The sequence below is a fragment of the Natator depressus genome, chromosome 10 (genome assembly GCF_965152275.1).
Source record: "Natator depressus isolate rNatDep1 chromosome 10, rNatDep2.hap1, whole genome shotgun sequence".
Classification (NCBI taxonomy): domain Eukaryota; kingdom Metazoa; phylum Chordata; order Testudines; family Cheloniidae; genus Natator; species Natator depressus.
Genome location: NC_134243.1, coordinates 57,906,053 through 57,927,380, shown reverse-complemented (window position 1 = coordinate 57,927,380; position 21,328 = coordinate 57,906,053). Strand labels below are relative to the sequence as shown.

The 21,328-nt window shown below is 42.1% G+C and overlaps 1 protein-coding gene across 1 annotated transcript in view; it reads left to right on the top strand.

Moving 5' to 3' along the window:
- Nucleotides 1–21,328, top strand: part of MYZAP (myocardial zonula adherens protein) — a 93,512-nt gene that overhangs the window by 5,922 nt on the left and 66,262 nt on the right. The window contains exon 2 of the mRNA XM_074966257.1: nucleotides 2,481–2,570. Within this exon, the coding sequence (XP_074822358.1) occupies nucleotides 2,481–2,570 (90 nt within the window). The remainder of the gene's footprint in view (nucleotides 1–2,480; nucleotides 2,571–21,328) is intronic.

Below are 21,328 nucleotides of genomic sequence, written 5' to 3'. Positions count from 1 at the left end.
TAAATCAACTGCTGACTGGCTTCTTTGTTGAATACCATGCTCTTTGCCTGCTTCAAAGATGGTGTATGCTTCTGTTTATCGTTCTCTTGTCAGTGAACAAGAAAAATACCTAAAATCAAAGAAAATCACTGAAAGGGAGACTGTATTCAATTCTGTCTGGTCTGAAATCACTGGGAGCAAGATTTGGCCTTCTTTCTTTCATCACCTTCCCTTGCAATCCCCTAAATTCCCTTGTGTTCCCTTGCCATCCTACGGGTCAGGAAGGTGCTTGTCTCCACAAGAACAATCATAAATGTTTGTCTTTGTTTGCTTATATTGGAAGACTGCCCACCTCTCCCTTCTGGTTCATGCCTGTAAACAAATATGTATTAGGGAGAAGAGCCTTGCTAAATTGATGGGAGGAAAGAACAGTGGAAAGTAAAAATTAAGAGGATGGGTGGGGGAAAGGGGGTGATAAGAGGTGTATATGGGCTTCCTGATAGTCATATTTTGTGCCAATAAACTCAAAAGTCAAGGAGTTTAGTAGTGTAGGGTACGGTTATTAACTTATAAACAGGAAGTGCCTTAAAGTTCTCTGTTTATAATGGCTGAAAGGAAGAATCTGGAATTCTCTTCTAATGACAGTTACAGATACCACCTAATCAGTGTCAAAAGCCAGTGTACGTGGACACAGTCAAGGTTGTATTCATCATTTAAAAATAAATCACATTGTTTATTCCTTTGGAAACTGGAAATTAAAATGTTTCGTTACCAAACGTAACTTCCTCCATCACATGCACTTTGGCTTGTTGTTGTAGGTTTGATAATGAATGCTGATTAATGGCATTGAGCTCTTTTTGTGTTTAAAATTGTTTTGCAAATGGATCTAAAGATCTAAATCAGTGATACTCAGACTGAGGCTCGCTTGTGAGCCACAAGTGGCTCTTTAATGTGTCTCCTGCAGCTCTTTGCAGCACATGATATTAAAACACTGTGATTTAATTATTAACCAATCTGGATGTTTTTACTATGTTGTTAAACAATTGTAGTTGATAAAATAATACGTGGTGAGTTATTTTTGCTGAGTAAAAACTAAATATTTCCCGTCATACTGTTGAAATATGAATATATAGCACTATAGTAAATGAAACAAAGAATTCATGCGATGGTGTCTTTTGGGTAATGTTGGTCACTAATTTGGCTCCTGAACCACTGAGGTCTGAGTATCACTGATCTAAATGGATCTAAAGGGCCTTGAAAGTGAAGACCAGTAGCTTGTGTTCAAAGTGACAGAGCAAGGGGAGTTAATAGAGGGATGAACTGGTCAAAGCAACAGGCTGAGAAAATGATCTGTGCAGTAGCAATTTCAGTGAATATGAGTGAAACAGGATTGCATTTTTCAATGCTGGAGAAAAGGATGTAATAATTGAGGCATGAGGGCCTGGATGAACATTTTAGCTGTGTGGATGGATAGGAAAGGCCATAGCTTAGACCTGTTATGCACAAAGAATTGTGAAGAATTAGACATAGAGGTCAGAGTCCAAGATGATACCCACATTACAGGCCTGCGTGACAGGTAGGACGGTAATGGTGTCCATAGTGGCTGAGAAAGCGGGAGGGAGGGATTTTTGGGGGGAGGGGAATTTAAGAGCTAGACATCCACAAGGAGATGTCAGAGCAAGTCTGGGATTTTTGTTTGGACAGAATGTGTTTTGTATTTCAATAGTTGGTATCTATTGCTTAGAAATCATTATTGCTTTTTATTGTAGCACCTAAAGGCTCCAGCCAAGACTGGGGCCCTGTCATGCTAGGCACTGAACAAACTTGTAATAAAAGACAGTCCCTGCCTCAAAGAGCTTACAATCTAAACAGACAACAAAGGGAAACAATGTGTTGGGGAAATAGTATTATTAACCCCATTTCACCAACGAGGAAGTGGCTCTTCCAAGGTCACGTAGGAAGAGGGACCTTGATTACACTTTTTTATGAAAGAGTTTATGAACTTTTGGCCATGTGCATAATTTACCGATGTAATTAATCTCATTGAATTCAGTGGAACTAAACTCATGAGTGTTTCCAGGATCAAGCTATTGGTATGTCCTCGACATAAAAACAGGGTCTGTTCTAGAAAGCATTTTGTGTTTTCAGATACTGAATCTCCCATTTTAAAGATCAAAGATGTGCCAAATTTCAATCCAAGGCAGAGAAACTGAAGAAAACTATTTTCAGTGTTAGTGTATTTCAATCCCCAATGTCATTTGGGTGAACATAGCAAAACCCCATTTCAGTCAACAGCATGTTATTATTTCAGGTATGTAATGTTCTCCTTGAATTAGTTCTTGCCAGCTAAAGAACCCAGCCATTAGAAAGTAACTTTTTCCATTGTTTGTGGCATGGATGAAAACTCAAAAACTAGTGCATCTTATTTTGTAGAGGGGTCTGTTAAAATGACCTTTCTTAGCATTCTTAAAACTGAAAGAAAACCTTTGTTTCTTTTCTAGATGAATGTCTGTAGATTACGCCTAACAGTGCCACCTGATGAAGGCTCATTTTCTGAACAAGGAGCAAATAAACCGGAAAGAACAAAAAAAGTAAGTGCATTGTGTGTAGGCTGGCATTTACCAGCATGCAATCAGTAACAATCAGAATGTGTTTGTTTCATCCCTTCCACAGAAATAAGATTAACATTGATGGGAATTTCAACATCTTTGCAAATTTAAGAAAAGAAAGTTGACATTTCACATAAAAGTTATACTGTGTTCAAAACTGAGGTATGACTGAGCTCTGAAGTTGGTGGCAGCAAAATTGTGCCTGGAGGTATAAGGGTTAGAACAGTTTTGCAACACAGAGGCTCTAGGTGATGGGCAGTTGAGGTACTTGCAAGATTTTATTATTTAATATTTGTAACAGAAGCCCAAATCAAGATCAGGGCCCCATTGTGTTAGGCACCATACAAATGCCTGCAAAGGCAAGGTCCTTGTCCCGAATAGTTTACCATCTTAGGGTTTGATCCTGCAAAGTCTTAAACGTATGAATGGTCCCCATTGGTTTCAGTGGGACTACTTGTTTGTGTAAAGTTCTGCATATGCTTAAGTTTTTTGCAAGATTGGTGTCTTAAAAATGTGTGTTTGAACTGGCCTTCATATGACTTTTGTGGGAGGGGGGGGAAGTGAAGTGTAAGTTGTTAACTATATTACACAGAGGAGATAGACCAATACTGATGGGGAAAATACAAAAGAAGGAAATCAAGGTTCTTCTGGGAAGAAAATGGTATGAGAGCAGTGCGGTGAGAAAGAGACAAAGGGTCCAGTTCTGTTCCTACAGAAGCAGTGGCAAAACTTTGTGAGTTTAGGGGTGCAAGACCAAGCTTTAAGGACCAGATTTTTACAGTTATTTAGGCATGTAAACACCTTTTTAAAAAAAGCACCTGGTGCCAGATTTTTAGTGCCATAAATATGTTTATCTTGTCTTAAGCCAGGATTAAAAAGGAAAGCTGGGCATCTTTTACTATTTGACCACATGAACACTTTTTAATAAACCAAACCGAAACAGGACATTAGCAGAACAATGTTTGAATTGTGATGTGGTGCTCAGATCCCCTCAAAACACAACTACTTAATAGTATCTCTAAACTAACATAACTTTAGCCTGGTTTCAGAGTAGCAGCCGTGTTAGTCTGTATTTGCAAAAAGAAAAGGAGTACTTGTGGCACCTTAGAGACTAACAAATTTATTTGAGCATAAGCTTTCGTGAGTTACAGCTCTGTAGCCTGACTTAGCAAGAGACAAATGTTTTCTCTATTTTCAATTTTGTTCAAAATTGAGGTGTTTATCAAATATCTGTTGTGCAAAGATACAGGCTTGGATTCTTATTTATACTAAGGCCCCTTGACATCACTGTGGTGCTGTTAAAGGGGTTTTAAAGTGGCTATAAATGTGACTTATACTCACTTGAAGATAGTTTAGTGTAAATTAGAATCAAACCCATAATATTTAAACTGAGTAGTTATAGCATGTGGAATACTTTTTGTCACTTTAAATCCTCTCCTCATTTGTATCTGATACCCAAGGAATTCCTGCTAATTAATTAGGGCAATGGATGTAGGGTCCACCCACATTAAGAGTAGTCTTAGTTTGTTTTTAAGGAGGATATATGTTGACTGTACTATGTGGGGACACAATAATGAAAAGAAGTGTCAGAGGCCCATGAATGATCAGAGCTGAGACAGTTTTTATTTCTGACAGTCTTTTTTACTGTGAGGCCTTGAATTTAAAGGAAGCAAATGAGATTTCCCACCTCCTCCCTCTACAACTATAAATTCAAATTGCAAATTTAACATAAGTTGAGCCTGGTAGTTTTATACCAGAGAATGTATTAAGGGGGAGCAACTGTATTAATCCTCTGTACAGTCTAGAATGCAAAGTGGTAAGTTTGTTTACATATTCCCAAGACACTGGATTCTTTCTACATATTGTTACATGATTTATATTAGTTTAAATTCAGAATTATCTACCGGCTGTATGATCTTATTGCATTGTTATAACAGTCTGATAGTTTTCCAAAGGTAAGTAATTCTTGTCAATAATAATTGCTGATATTCAGGAGTATGTACAAGAGTATATATCTAGTTGGCAGTGGGCATTGCAATTAAATATTCAAAAACATGTGGAGCATTTTACCCCCCAATGCCATCAGATTGTATCCTGTGGCCATTGTAGATAGATAAATGCATATCACCATATAAACAAACAACTGCAAAAAGTTACTGACTGTGAATCAGTTCTCACCTAAGATCTTTAAGAAAATTTTGTAATTTATTACTGATGGATTTTATTGTCACTGTAATGCATTGCTTGTATAAACCCTACCTGGTTGCATATTAACTGGGAATGCACAAAGAGCTCTATTTATTCTTTTTTTTAATTTTATTTGCAGAATGATAAAATACTTTTATATCTCTCAAGATATTGTGATCAGATATCTGAGCTGATCCACCCATATTTGACTGACTCAACGTTAATAAAATTACCTTTACTCTTAAAGTGTCTTACAAACATTAACTAATCCTCAGAACGCCTTTGCGAGACAGGAAACCTTAGCCTCTTATAAATGGGGATAATAGAGACAAGGGTTAGGTGACTGTTCAGTTTGCAGGCTTGCATTTAACAATTAAAGTATGCAAATACAGCTATACCAAGAACCGAAAGGAACCGCATGACAGTCACTGGACAGCAAAGCTGTTTGATAACAATGTTGTATTGTCTTTAAATACTGGATATTGTCAAAAAACATTCAGAAAAATGCTAATGTTGGATATGAAAGTAAGACCTTGTTTACGCTACAGATTTTTGTTGGCAAAAGGCAGCTTTTGTCGACAAAATAGGAGAGGTGTACATACTACAATGCCACTCTTGCTGACCAAATTCTCCTGTTTTGGCAACAAAATAAAACCATCTCGATGAGAGGCATGGAGCTTTTTGCGGCAAAGTTTTTATTGACAAAATGTCAGCGTAGACACAGCACTTCGTTATGTCACTGTAATTGGCCTCTGGGAGGTCCCACAATGCCCATCCTGACCGTTCAGGTCAGCAGTTCAAACTCCGCTGTCCTGCACCTAGGTAAACAAGCATCCACCCCTCCATCTTTAAAGGCCATTTTTGAAATTCCACTTCCTGTTTGCTCAGCGTAGAGAGCTCACATTGCATTCTCTCCGCTGACTATGGCGACTCCACGGGGCAAGTAGTCTCCCACTTGGACCACAGTGGAGCATTTGGATCTGCTGAGTATATGGGGAGAGGAGGCTGTCCAGTCCCAGCTCTGCTCCAGCTGAAGGAATTTTGACACCTATGGGCAGGTTTCATATGGTTTGTGCGATAAGGGCTGCTACGATCAGGACACTGTGCAGTTCCAAGCGAAGATAAAGGTGCTGAGGCAGGTGTACCATAAGGCAAGGAAGGCAAACGGTTGCTCAAGTGTTGTGCTGAAGACCTGGTGCTTCTATAAGGAGCTGGATGCCATCCTCGCGGGGACCCCATCTCCACTGCCAAGAGCCCTGTGGATACTTGGAGGGGGCTAGAGGTGGTGGACAGTGGACCTAACCCTGAGGACAAAGTCATGGACCCTACAGGTGGACTTGGAGGATGATGTGGAGCCCAAGGCAGAGTCGTCCGGTGGTGCTGCGAATCGGGAACTCTTCTCCTCACAGGAGGTGTCTAGCCAGTCTCAGCAGTCCATCTCTGGCGAGCCAGATGCTGGAGAGCAGACCCCTGGTAAGTGATCTTTTTGAGCTGATGCCACTCGGTTATTTGACATATAGGTGTCCTTTGTTCTGTATCCGGTAGAAGTGGGTGAAGGGATAGAAATGTACAAGACTAGCTGTGTTTGAGCATGGTTCACATTCCCCTGTGCAGCTAAGCAGTGTGATGGAACAGTGTGTTGATGCACACCAAGATTTCATAGGAATCCTCCAGAGAGATCGCTAGGACACTTTCCTGGAGGCACTCGCCAATCCTCTGTCGAAGGTTCCTTGGCAGAGCTGCTTTGTTCCTTCCTCTGTTGTAAGAAACTTTCCTGGGCCAATCGACAATCACTGGTGCAGGGACCAAAGCGGCACACAGGCAAGCAGCATAGGATCCAGGTCTGAAGCTGAATGCGTGAAGTAGATGCACTCTTGCATTCTTTCTTACCGCCAGGAGTGAGATATCTGCTTCAGTGATCCCCACCTGTGGAAAATGGTGGCAGAATTTACAATATTTTCCCTAGTTGCCTCCAGTGATCCCGTTTTTAAAAAAAAAAAAAAAAGTAGACCCTTTGCCCCATCTTGAACGCCCAACCGCCCGCCCCCAGGCCAAACTCACCATGTTTAGTGTATCCACCGAGCTGTTGCTTGCCAGGGGACAGTGAGAAACAATTCATATGTGAAAAGAGGTGTATTTTAATGTCATGATGCAGTGCTGTGCATGCACTAACAATCATGCTTCTGTATATTATTGTTTCTGGTGCTTCTGCAGATGTGGCATTCAGGGGAACCACCTACACACTGGCGGAGCACCTCCATCAGATAAGGAAGTGACCAAGGTGGAGCAAGGAGAACATGTTCTGTGAGGTGCTCCAACTGTCTGAGGCAGAAAAAAGAGAATGGAGGGAGAAAAATGGAAAGATGGGATAGAAAAGACCGTGTGGAGCGCATTCAAAAGGCCCATGAGCAGATGATAAAAGTCATGGAGGAGCAAACAGAGATGCTGACATTCCTCATCACAATTCAGTTAGAACAGATGCATGCTTGTCCCTGTCCCCCCCCCCGCCAATACCGAACTGTTTTCCACGCCCTTCCCAAACTCCTCCCACACATTCCTTCCAACTTTTTGAAACATCTCAGTATCCTGTTCACTCCACTTCTTTGGACAGCTTCCAAAATGAGAGCTGGACTTAAGCACAGCTATGAGAGCATCCACTGTCTTGCATTGCTAACTCCCTTCCCACCAAGCCTTTTGTATGTGTTAATTGATATTTAATCAAAACAAACTCTCTCTGAAAGATAACCACTCTTTATTTGTGTTCCACACTTAGAGATAGCTGCTGGTAGTAAAACATATGCATGTAGTTGTTTAATCATTTGCTTACGGTAAATCCCATTCGGGAAACATCGCAAGTGTTAGGCAAAGTAAGAAAATTCAAAATAATGAACAGATTACTGAACAGAAATATACATTACTGGTTCTCATTATCAGAATGTTTCCTCAAAGCCTCCCTGATTCAAATTGCCTTCTGTTGTGCCCCTCTAATAGCCCTGGTATCAGGCTGCTCAAAATCAGCAGTCAGGCAATCTGCCTCTGTGCTCTATCCCTGGTCAAACTTTTCACCCTTCTCCTCACAAAGATTATGTAGCAGGCAGCTATGACTAGATCTAAGTGAGGAAAACATTCCCATAAACTGCCATAAAGGCATCACCAGTGCACTTTTAATCTGCCAAATGTATATTCCACGGTCATTCTGCACCTACTCAGCCTGTTGAAGTGCTCCTGCCTGCTGTCCAGGTTTCCCTTGTAAGGCTTCATGATCCTTGGGAGTCAGGGGTATGCTGGATCTTCCAGGATCACTGTGGGCATTTCAACATCCCTGTCCCCCACCCTCCAAATCTTCTGGTCTGGAAAGAAAGTCCCTGCTTGCAGCTTTCTGTACAGGCCAGTGTTCCTGAAGATACATGCGTCAAGCACCTTCCCGGACCAGCCCACGTTGATGTCAGTGAAATGCCCATGGTGATCCACAAGAGCCTGCAATACTATAGAGAAGTACCAGTTTCTATTCATGCACTCTGTTGCTAGATGGTCCGGGGCCAAAATTGGAATATGCGTTCCATCTATCGCCCCTCCAGTTAAGGAATTCCATTGCTGCAGAGCCATCCACTAGTTCATACACATTGCCAAGAGTCACAGTACTTCGTAGCAGGATGTGATTAATGGCCCTGTTCACACGTGTTAACGTGGCACCCACGGTCGACTTTCCAACTCCAAACTGATTCGTGACCGAATGGTGGTAGAGAGGAGTCACCAGCTTCCACGCTGTGATCACCATTCACTTCTCCACCAAGAGGGCAGCTCTCGTTTTGGTATCCTTGCACGGCAGGGCTGGGGTGAGCTCCACACAGAGTTCCAGGAAGGTGGCTTTGCGCATCCAAAAGTTCTGCAGTCACTGCTCATCATCCCAGGCCTGCATAACAATGCACTTCCACCACTCAGTGCTTGTTTCCTGAGCCCAAAAGCAACCGTCCACTGTGTGCAGCTGCTCCGTGAATGCCAAAAGTTCATCTGGTGTTTCTTTCCATGGCATACAGCAGGTCAGGCAACTCTGATTCCTGTTCAGATTGAGAGCTTAAGATATAATGCATGACCATCCACTATATGTTCATAACAGTGACAACAACAGGAGCAGTGCAGGATCCATCCTTTCACACAGAGATGGCAGGTGCTCAGTAAACAGAGGCCATTGGAAAAATGTCACAAAATGTAGTCGGAAGACCCTGGAATGCTGGGACAGAAAATAATGCATCATGGGATGTTGAACCTGCCCCCATGATGTGTTGCGATCCACTCCGCCTTCCCACAAGTCCTAGCTGCAGAAGGGGATAGCTGCCCGCAGTGCACTGTCGATGCTAGAGCACCAACTGTGGATGCGCTCTGCAGACAGAGGGAGCATAGTGTGAACATGCAATAGCGATGATGTTGTAACGCTTTTTGATTGTCGACAGACTTTTTTGTTGACAAAACTCTATAGTGTAGACGAGGCCTTAATCTAAGAATTTTATTTTGAGCACTTACTGAATTTTATACCCATCTTTGTTCCACGCTGTAGCATCATAGAACCATAGAATATCAGGGTTGGAAAGGACCTCAGGAGGTCATCTAGTCCAACCCCCTGCTCAAAACAGGACCAATCCCCAACTAAATCATCCCAGCCAGGGCTTTGGCAAGCCTGACCTTAAAAATATCTAAGGAAGGATATTCCACCACTTCCCTAGGTAACGCATTCCAGTGTTTCATCACCCTCCTACTGAAAAAGTTTTGCCTAATGTCCAAACTAAACCTCCCCCATTGCAACTTGAGACCATTACTCCTTGTTCTGTCCTCTGCTACCACTGAGAATAGTCTAGAACCATCCTCTTTGGAACCCTCTTTCAGGTAGTTGAAAGCAGCTATCAAATCCCCCCTCATTCTTCTCTTCCGCAGACTGACTAATCCCAGTTCCCTCAGCCTCTCCTCATAAGTCATGTGTTCCAGTCCCCTAATCATTTTTGTTGCCCTCTGCTGGACTCTCTCCAATTTTTCCACATCCTTCTTGTAGTGTGGGGCCCAAAATTGGACACAGTACTCCAGCTGAGGCCTCACCAATGTCGAATAGAGGGGAATGATCATGTCCCTCGATCTGCTGGCAATGCCCTACATATACATCCCAAAATGCCATTGGCCTTCTTGGCAACAAGGGCACACTGACTCATATCCAGCTTCTCGTCCACTATAACCACTCGGTCCTTTTCTGCAGAACTGCTGCCAAGCCATTCAGTCCCTAGTCTGTAGCGGTGCATGGGATTCTTCCGTCCTAAGTGCAGGACTCTGCGCTTGTCCCTGTTGAACCTTATCAGATTTCTTTTGGCCCAATCCTCTAATTTGTCTAGGGCCCTCTGTATCCTATCCCTACCCTCCAGTGTATCTACCTCTCCTCCCAGTTTAGTGTCATCTGCAAACTTGCTGAGGGTGCAATCCACACCATCCTCCAGATCATTTATGAAGATATTGAACAAAACTGGCCCGAGGACCGACCGACCCTTGGGGCACTCCACTTGATACCAGTTGCCAACTAGACATGGAGCTATTGATCACTACCCGTTGAGCCCGACAATCTAGCCAACTTTCTATCCACCTTATAGTCCATTCATCCAGCCCATACTTCTTTAACTTGCTGGCAAGAATACTGTGGGAGACCATGTCAAAAGCTTTGCTAAAGTCAAGGAACAACACGTCCACCGCTTTCCCCTCATCCGCAGAGCCAGTTATCTTGTCATAGAAGGCAAAAGGGCTTGTCTTTACTGCATTAGTTAGCTTCAGTTAGAACACTCAACTTGCTCCACTCAAGCCTACTGAGAGAGATCACACTGCAAAATAACACCCTCACAGAGGCTATGTGTACACAGTAATGTACACCAAGGGTTAGTGGGACTTAACTCAACTGACCTGTGACAGGGAATCCTGGTCTCAACCATCTACATTGCATTTTTAATCCAACATCCTAGTGACAGGGAGCCACCTCCTCCCTGTCAACTTTGCTCCCTGCTCTGGGCAAGCTCCACACAGCAGTGAGGAGGAGCCAGAGTCGCTGCTGCGGGAGGAGCTGAAAGGGGTAGCGTGCTCGGCCAGACAGTAATGGCACTTCTGGCTGCCTGCACCGCTGCTCCTCTGCTGCCAGGAACTCTGGGATACGCAGGAGCACTTCTAGGACCCACATCAAGCTGAAGCCATGGGGCTCGGATCCTAGGTCCCAACTTAATATGGGCTCAGACCCTCCAGCCCTGAAGGGTCTTGGCCTATGTACCCTCTAAGCTGCGTGGCCGCATGGCCTCCCAGGAGTGATTCAAGTGCCGTGCACTTGATTAGCAGAGCCGCACACATCTGGCAGCATGTGTTCAGGTGCCCCTCTCTGCTGCTGTTTTGCAGCCATGTTGCTCCTGCAGCTGCTCCTGGGACCCTCCTGCTGGCTGTGCAGAGTGGGGGGAAGGAGGGTGCTGATGTCAGGGTGTTCCTGTCCCCCACCCCTGTACCCCATCACCACAGAGCAGGACAGAGGGGACAGGGCTCAGGACTTTTGAGCAGGAGAGAGCTGCTGAGGTCTGAACGAGCCTTCTGGGTGGAGTGAGTGCCTTAAAGAGACAGCACACGGTGTCTCAGAGACTTCCCCAGCAGCCAGTGTGCGTGTGAACGCGTGCTCTCCCTCTCTCTTGCCCATGTCCCCCATCTCTGCAGAGGCAGGGTGGAGAGACAGGGCTCAGGAACAGAAGAGCTTTCAGTGAGTGCCTTAAAGAGACAGTGCACGGTGTCTCTCAGAAACTTCCCGAGCAGCCAGCATACACACACTGTGTGTGTGTGTAATTTTACTCTTTCAAAATGTTGTTTTAGTTTTTTGACTGGTCTATGCATTTCATAATTTCTATTTCTCTCTTACACTTAAATTTAATTCTTTGAGTAGTGAGATCTAAAATGCCTAACCTATCCTGGCTGGAGTAATTATCCCTATGGTAACTTTTAAAAAATATATATTATATCTAGGATTTTTGTTTCTACTGGTGGCGTACATCACCTCGGTGCACATAACAAAATTTTTCTGCAGATGGATGGAAAAAAATAGAGAGAACATTGCTTGGGACCCTGGGAAAGAGCCCTAGGTTAGCACATTTGCAGTGTGGATACAAAGGTGGAGGTTAGATTGAGCCTAGGCTTAAATTGCAGTGTAGACATGCCCAGAGTGATTGGATTAGTAGTTGATGAGCTGTTGTAATTCAAGATACTGCATTCCCATTCTAACTAGCATGAGCTTCAAACACCATTTAAATTGAGCTAGAGATTTTTGCATGGACTGGAGTCAGGTTAGGTGCAAAACTCAAGTTGCAGCTCAAGCTAACAATGCAATGAGGAGAAGGCCTAAGAACCTGTTACTGTGAATAGTTTAAGGCTGACTCATCTTTCAATGCACCTTGCAAAGATCCCCAAATTGAGGAGATAATTGGTTAGGGACTGGATGACTAAACAACTAACAAGGTGATTCAGCTCATCAGCTGGGACATTTAAAAAAAAAAAAAAAAAACAGGAAGAGAGGGGCAAAGGCTGGAAGGAAGGGCAAAGAAGCTCAGGATCTCAAAAGTGAGACCATCATCCCTCTGTCAAGGAGTACACTGAAGATTGGGAAAAGCCTTATGGTGATGGGACATGAAACTGCATGAGACAAATATTATATGCTGTGGTGAACTTAAGTAAGAGTGTGTGAGGACTGCTTGCAAAGAGAGAGGGTGAGGTAGCATGCCCTGTGGCACTGCCCAACTCTGATCTACGAAGCTCCACCTGACTGTTGAACCACATGTAACTCTTGTGGAGTCTAAGAGCAAACACAACAGTTGCATCAGCAGAATGCTTTCCATGTGACAAGGCAACAGATGAGCAAATGGATAATTCCCAGGATCCCTTCCCATCTCTACCAGCTGCTTGAGAAGGATAAGAGCAGTATTGTGTCAAAGGGAGTGCCAAAGAGTTATAAAAATACCATGGTATGGCACTGGGTTACAGTCTTCTCTACCTGATACTCCTTTAGTAAGAAGTGGTTTTCAGTTGCACTAATGTCATCTCATAATGTGTCTCTGAGTATTTTGGGGTTTTCTGCACCTCCTTTGGCTGAAAAATAGTCTCTCTAGGGTTGAGCACCACTAAAGTAGGTTTTGTGAAGCACTTTGAGATCTACTGATGACAAGCAGTATATAACAGCTTGGTACTACTAGGCTACAGTATATATTATAAAACCAGCTACTGCACTGGTAGATAGATATGTGATAGTTTTTGCTAATTGTGATACTCTTTGAATTTTCTAAAGTTCCTGGCAATGTTATAGAATCATAGAAGTTAACTGGTGTATTTCTTTCAGTCTGTATTTCATATATGCTGTATTTCAAGAAATAATGCTTGTATAGATATGTATTGACACATTTCCATATCCATAATGCATTTAAAAATATAATGTAGCATCTGCAAAGGAGGCTGAATGTAATATGAGTTTCATGAACACCAAAGTAATATAAAAAAATAATAATCTATCACAGAAGAGCAATTTTGGCTGATGGAATAGATATAATAAAGATGCTATTCTTCTTTACAGGAAATCTGTAAGTTAATCAACTGTGTGAACATTTATCACTGTCTATATCATTGGTAACTTGTATTCTAAACAAAAGGGAGACAGAACTGATATAGCAGATACTCTCTGATAGCTCTGGGAATAGGAAGAAATAAGAAACCTATTTTAACTACTTTTAGTAGATGCCAAAGGAATTGATTTGAGATATTACAGGTAATTAACAATTAGGTTTTGCTAAAACTTTTAAGTTCTTATTAAACGCACCCACACCCCTACATGAATCCACTGTTGTGTATCCAAACCAGTGGTTCTCAACCTGTGGTCCAGTCAGCACACAACTGTGGCCCATGTGACATCCTCAGGGCCATATAGGTAGTATTGGATGCGGCCCACAATGGTAAATTGGATCAGTGGTTCTCAACCTAACACACCAAGATGTGTCTTAATCATTAAATTAGATGGGTTTACTGCTTTTGTTAAAAGGATGCCTAGAATGTACCCTGAGCTCTCGTTTAGGAGGAATCTGAAGTGATAAGAAAGTCTAGAACATATCTTTTTTTGATTTGATTTTAAAATGGAATATTGGATATTGACTGGGGGAAAAGCTCTCCTTGGCATGTGTTTCTTATTGTACATGTAAATTAATAGGCATCATGCCTGCCTATAAAAGAGGAAGCAAAAAGCAGCACTTTATGTTCTGAGTAGAACTTTATTGTACCTTAGGCAGTTTGGTATGAAGCAGAGCCACCATAAAAACAGTCTATTATTTGGGTTGAGAGATAAACAGGACACCTGGTAATTAGCAGGAATTTTGCAACATCTCAGGTGTCTGTGTCTATTTAAAATAGTGCAAGGAACTGAATAATAAATAGCATATCTCAAAGAAAAGAAGATCGTTATTAGACATCACCCCATGTATTGTGTCTGTGCTACTGCACATCAAGTCAAAGCACATCCCTGGAAGCTACTGTAGATTCATGTAGCATTTGCTGTGTACGCAAATGGTATATTCTCACTACTAACTTACATTGCAGCACAGACTCAGAAATCACTCAAAATAAGCCTGTAATTTCAAGTCAGCAGCTCGCATGTTAGAATAGTTTTAAAATAAAATGCAGTGCTTTTTCTATAGTGTCTGCTCAGGGAGTGCTCTGATATCACAGTGATGAGTGTGTGGCAATGTCGTGGTAGCTAAAACTGTTTCCTTTACATTTCTCTAGCAGTAGTGTGATGGTTTTGACCAGAAATGGGGGTGGTTAGGCTGGATCTTGGCTTTAAAGTCCACCAGCATTGACAACTTTACTTAGTAAGCTCAGCAGCTGAATGCAATGATCCTAACCAGTGCTCATCTGGTCCTGAACATTTTGAAGACACACACTGACCTTTTTTAATATCCCCAACTGAGAGATCTATCACTTGCCTCACCATTGACCATGCAGCAGAGAGAGGTGGTGATTACCATTTCCACCCCTTTATCACTGAATACATGAGCAGGGGGAGACGATCTACCAGCCTGGCTCCCCTCTGTATTGGAATGCGGAAAAGGTGTGGCTGTAAACATGTATTTAAACAGATTTTACTGTCTGTGAAGGCTCTAGCGCTCCATGATGCTGGGTTGGGGAGAGGGAGACCCTGGGGATTTGGGAGAAAGAGAATATGGTAGGGAGGGGGTTTGATAGGGGAACAAGAAAGAAAAGGAGAAAACCGATAAAATATTGATGGGGAAACACTGACCAGAGGTGGGGGCGGTAAGTAAGTGCTCAGAGAACGCAAATTGGAAGAGGTGGGTAATGTCAGGTGCATGCTGGTGGAATAACATGAGAAAAAACAGTTGCAGTCAGCAAGATCCTCTTTTGTAAGGTGGTAAGTGTTTTATAGCGAGAATGTAAAATAAGTCAAGATAATCGGTAAGACATTCTCTGACCCCTGAGTGTGAGCCTGCACTTCCCCAAGGAATTCTTCTCCTTCTGCCTTTCAGGCGGCCACTTCACTAGCCCTTCCCCTGAGTAGCTGTGCAAGTGAAACAGGCAGCTGAATTGTGATTAACACCCTAGTGCACCATGGCCAGGTAGTGCCCTTATACCCTGCTACAAATAGTTTTAAAAAAATAAACTTTAAATGATAGAACTACCAACTTCTCTGGGGGAGTTGAGAGAGGCAGGGGTGGAAAGAGATTTGAGTGGAGGGAAGGAGGGAAAAGATGAGAAAAATGACAGTAAAAGGGAAAGTAACATAGATAGTGCTGTCAATTTTATATAGCATTGAACAATGGGAAAACTGTACCAAAACTAAAGGAGTATTTGTGGTACCTTAGAGACTAACAGCTTATGCTCAAATAAATTGGTTAGTCTCTAAGGTGCCACAAGTACTCCTTTTCTTTTTGCGAATACAGACTAACACCGCTGCTACTCTGAAACCTGTACCAAAACTCTAACCGAACCTTGTCCTTGGGAGTTCACGATACGAAGGAACTACATAAACCAAAACAATACAGTGTAAAGCAGAGAACAAATGTACATCATGTGCTTATTAGATGTGGAATGCTTTTCAAACTAGAGGAATTTTTAAACTCTCTCTTTTGTAAGAGAGGAGAGAGAGGGAGGAAGCTTGGGACACTGTTCTAAACTTACAGAACAGCCTGAAAGGAGGCACAATTCCTGGAGCAGGTGGTGATAACAAAAGGCATGGTTAGAGGTGTAAGCAGTGGTTGTGTAATATGTATAATTCCATTGTCCTGTAAATGTAAATCTACTCTCCTGTGTGTGTAATGGGAAATAAGTGTATTTGGGGGACCATGTGGTTTGGATGGATACGGATCTTGGTTAGTTTGAATCTACTAGATCTTTGCCAGAAAAGATTTTTCAGCAAAAATGGACATTTGGGTCAACCCAAACATTTCATGATTTTGTGTTGAATTTGCTGAATTGTTTCTGTTGAAAACAAGGAAGAAAAAATCTAAACACTTTGTTTCCACGCTTTCAAAACAAAATATTTTCACTTTTTCTATTCAAAGTGACATTTCATATAAAGATCCTCATTTTTATTTAATTTTTAAAACAAATCTTAAAATTCAGAGCAATTTTTTTTTTAACTTTTCAGTTTGTTAAACAATTCTGTCTTTTTGGAACTGCCAGCAAACTCGAAAAAATCAGTCATTTGTATAGCTCCCTGCCTAATCTCCATGTTAATGCCTATAAGCAAGATTTTTAAATGAGTCCTGTAACATTTTGGAGACCCAGTAGAAGTTTGTTGCTGGGGCTGAACAAGTTCAGATACTACAGCTCCATTAAAATGATGATAAACCAGTTGTATGACTTTGAAAGCTATACTTGCTAGGCAGTAGCTGTTCCATGGATAATGTTCAGGTCCTTAGAAGCATATTACTTTCTGAAGTAATTTGCCACAATTGAAATGATTATTGTCTTGGGCGTCTGGGAGACGGAAATTATTCTTTAATGCTCTAATGCAAGTAATTATTTAAGGGTGGAGTTGATATGAAACTACCAAACGAATTGTATAACCCAGGAAATGTAAAGCTAGTCTTAAATCATGTCTCACCCAGTTCCTGTAAAACAAGCTTGCTTTCTTTGTGTTTTCAGCAAAGTAAATGTTTTTTTAATGATGGGTAGAGTAGTATGTGATTATGTAGCTTTGATTATTGGGATACAAAAATATGCCTGTGATGATGATTTTTGTATTTTATTTTATTAAAGCGTGGAATTGTATGTTGATAGTTGCACTGAAAGTGCATGTGCGTTTGTATAGTAGATGAGGTTGTTAGCACCATTTTTTATTAAGGTTGCCCAACATTTCCCATTATAAGACTCTTTTTACAGTTGCTTACAAGTTTGTGAAACTTCAGCCATTTGGGTTGAAATTTTCCATGCTCTGGGTGTTTACCGCACGCTGAATTTACATAAGTAGGGCCATACAGGATCAGATCAGTTGTCCATGTAGCCCATTATCCTGTCTTCTGACAGTGGCCAGGGCCAGATGCTTCAGAGGGCATGAACAGAACAGGATAATTTATTGAGTGATGCATCCTCTGTTGTCCAGTTCCAACTTCTTGCAAGTCAGAGGTTTAGAGACATCCAGAGCATAGGGTTGTGTCCGTGATCATCTTGGCTAATAGCCATTGATGGACCTATACTCCATGAATTTATCTCATTCTTTTTTTTTTTTTTGAAACCAGTTGTACTTTTGGCCTTCACAACATTCCCTGGTAATGATTTCTACAGGTTGACTGTGCTTTGTGTCAAGAAATAGTTTCTGATGGTGGTTTTTTAAATCTGCTGCCTATTAATTTCAATGGCTGGCTCTTGTGTTATATAAAAGAGTACATCACATTTCCTTATTAACTTTCTCCACACCATTCATGATTTTATAGAACATAAGAACATTGGCCACTGTCAGAAGACAGGATACTGGGCTAGATGGACCATTGATCTGACCCAGTATGGCTGTTCTTATGATCTTATTGAAGACAGATACATCCAAAGCAGACTGTGAAGTGTTACAAAGGGATCTGACAAAACTGGGTGATGGGGCAACAAAATGATTAAATGTAATGTTGAAAATGCAAAATCTCAACTATACATACAAAATGATGGGTTCTAAATTGGCTGTTACCACTCAAAAAAGAGATCTTGGCGTCCTCGTGCGTAGTTCTCTGAAAGCATCTACTCAGTGTCCATCTGCAGTCAAAAAAGCTCATAGTGTTTGGAACCATTAGGAAATGGATAGATAAGACAGAAAATACCATAATGTCACTGTATAAATCCATGGTATGCCCACACCTTGAATACTGCATGCAGTTCTGGACACCATATCTCAAACAAGGTGTATTAGAATTGGAAAAAGTATGGAGAAGGGCAACAAAAGTGATTTAGGGTGATGGAACAGCTTCTATATAAGGTAATTTTGTATTGTTGGCAGACTTTACCACCTCACTCTTACCACCTTTTCCAGGTCATTGTTGAACAGTGCTGATCCCAGTACAGGTCCTTGGGGGGGACCCTGCTATTTACCTCTTTCCACTGTGAAAACTGACTGTTTATTCCCACCCATTTTTCCCTATCTTTTAGCCAGTGAGGGATCTATGAGAGGACCTTTCCTCTTATCCCGTGACTCCTTAATTTGCTGAAGAACATTTGATGAGGACCTTGTCAAATGCTTTCTGAATTTTTCATAAGTTTCAGTCATTTCTCAGAATGAGGTTAGACCGCATGGAGGAGGAATACAGAAGGGAGAAGACCTGGACCAGGGAAGAGGGAAAGGAGTAGTTAGGACAGGGAGATTTCCTGGGACAAGAGGAGGAAAGGGGGAGAGAGAAACTGACTGGGAGTTGTGGGGTGGGACTGGGATTGGGAGCCAGAGATGGTAGGGAGGCTGGGGTTGGGAGAAAGAGGAGGCTGAGACTTGTTTGGCAAGGAGGCTGGGACTGGGAGCTGGTGAAATAAAATGGGGGTCTGGGAGCCATTTGGGGAGGAATGACAACACTGAGATCAGACCCAGTGCTTAGAGGAGGGGGGAGACAGGAGGTGGTTGAAGGAGGAGACTGGGACTGAAAAGCAGTTGGGGGTGAATGAGTGGGGGATGGGGTGGGGGAAGAGATATGAGAAGGAGCCAGGATGTGCGTGGGGGAACTGAGATATGAGAAGGAGCAAGGATGTGCATGGGAGAATTGGGGCTGGCTGGGCAAAGAGATTGCTACAAAGAGCCAGGGAGGGGGGTGATTGGGGCAAAAATATAGGGTGGGAAGAGTTGGGAGGGAGGAACTGGGAATGTCTGGGCAAAGAGACTGGGACTGGTAGTGATGCAATGCTCAATTTGAGATGTCTAAGACCCGATTTTTTTCAGGTGCTTAGCATGATACAGCACTTGATAGTTTCAAATAACAGCTCCTCTTGACTTCAGTTGCAACTGTGAGAGTTTAGCAAATCAGAGTGTGAGTGTTCTGCACATCAGACCCCAGGGTCTCAAGCTGGGCACTCAGAAAATGAGGAACACACAAGTAATGACTACCCATAAAATGTTTGGTGTGGTGTTTTTTGTTTTTGTTTTTAAGTGTCTTGCCCAGCATCACACCAGAACTTTGTGTGCCAGAGGTAGGAATAGAATCCAGTTGTCCAGGGCACCATTCAACTGCTGTTAGCATAAGACCATCCTTCTCTTCCTGCCATGCCTTATTAACAGACCTTCTAACTTGTACAATAAATGAGGCAGTGGTCTTCTAGACAACAGCCACCTTTACTACACAATCCTGATTCATCCCCTGAGCAGGTCCATCTTGTGCAATGAATGAGGTAGAGGTCCTGTTGAAAAAAGAAGCATGTGAGCATGTAATTAGAGAATGTATCATAATGCTTATGCACAAAGTCTATGAATTAAGGTTACACAGGCAACCTTATTTCTGGAACTTCCTAACTTTCGAGGGCTCGATCTTGTAACTTTAATGTTCTTTTAATGTGGTGGGAGGGGGTTGGGTGATATTTGTATATGATATTGGGGAGAAAATATCAGTGTAACAGAAGCTTGGAAATATTTCACAATTATGTATTTTTTTTTAAATGTCAAAGCTACAGCAATATTTCCTTTTTTCATTTGTATGGTAAATGTTGTTTTTCCCAGATACGTACACAGCTAATGTAGTGTGTGATTATCTAAAGTAGACAAACTAGCTTGCTCCAAATCAGTACAAGGTATCCTTTAAAAACAATCTCTAAACAGAGAGATTAACTCATGTACTGTGTCTCAGAATACAGTAGAAATTGATTATGTACTACAGTTGCCAGCTCATTGTCTTGTGGAGTGAATAGTTCCAGGAGATGTATTTTTGGTTCCTTTAATGTTAATACTTTAAAGGTGAACTCCAATAATCCCCTTTGTTCTTCATCCCCCACCAGCATTTTAGCTTTTTTACACTAGAAAGAGCATGCTGGGTCGGTCTTTATTTCTCTGTGTTATCTGAAGAACTGGAGAGCTAGTGGGATGTGACATCATAAGAGACTGAAAATTGAGCTGCAGCGTTCTCATCTGTCAGTTGACGGGGAAGGAGAATATTTAGACTGTTGAAATGTGGTGGAGGTGTTAAAAACTTAATAGGTTTCAACACCTAAAAGCTTTAAAAGCTCTTATTGTTGAATGGGAATATTTGTTTGGTTACAAAATCTTTATCTGAGGGACTAAGGGCAACGTTCAGGAATGTTCCCAAATCTACCAGGTCCTGCTAAGTATATAGAGAGGGGGGAAAAAACTGAAAATGTATGTTTTGTCAATCTTGCAAACATTTACATTATGTGCTGAGTTTAATGGGACTGTTCATGTGCATAGACTTAAGCAGATGCATAAATATTTTTCAGCCATATTTTCAGCAGTTTTCAGAGTAACAGCCGTGTTAGTCTGTATTCGCAAAAAGAAAAGGAGTACTTGTGGCACCTTAGAGACTAACCAATTTATTTGAGCATGAGCTTTCGTGAGCTACAGCTCACTTCATCGGATGCATACTGTGGAAACTGCAGAAGACATTATATACACACAGAGACCATGAAACAATAGCTCCTCCCACCCCACTCTCCTGCTGGTAATAGCTTATCTAAAGTGAGCATCAAGTTGGGCCACTTCCAGCACAAATCCAGGTTTTCTCACCCTCCGCCCCCCAACACACACACAAACTCACTCTCCTGCTGGCAATAGCTCATCCAAACTGAGCACTCTCCCCACAATGTGCATGACAATCAAGGTGGGCCATTTCCAGCATAAATGCAAGTTTAACCAGAACGTTTGGGGGGGGGGGGGGGTAGGAAAAAACAAGGGGAAATAGGCTACCTTGCATAATGACTTAGCCACTCCCAGTCTCTATTTAAGCCTAAATTAATTGTATCCAATTTTCAAATGAATTCCAATTCAGCAGTGATGTGATTAGGCCCTGTGATGGTGTCCCCTGAATAGATATGTGGGC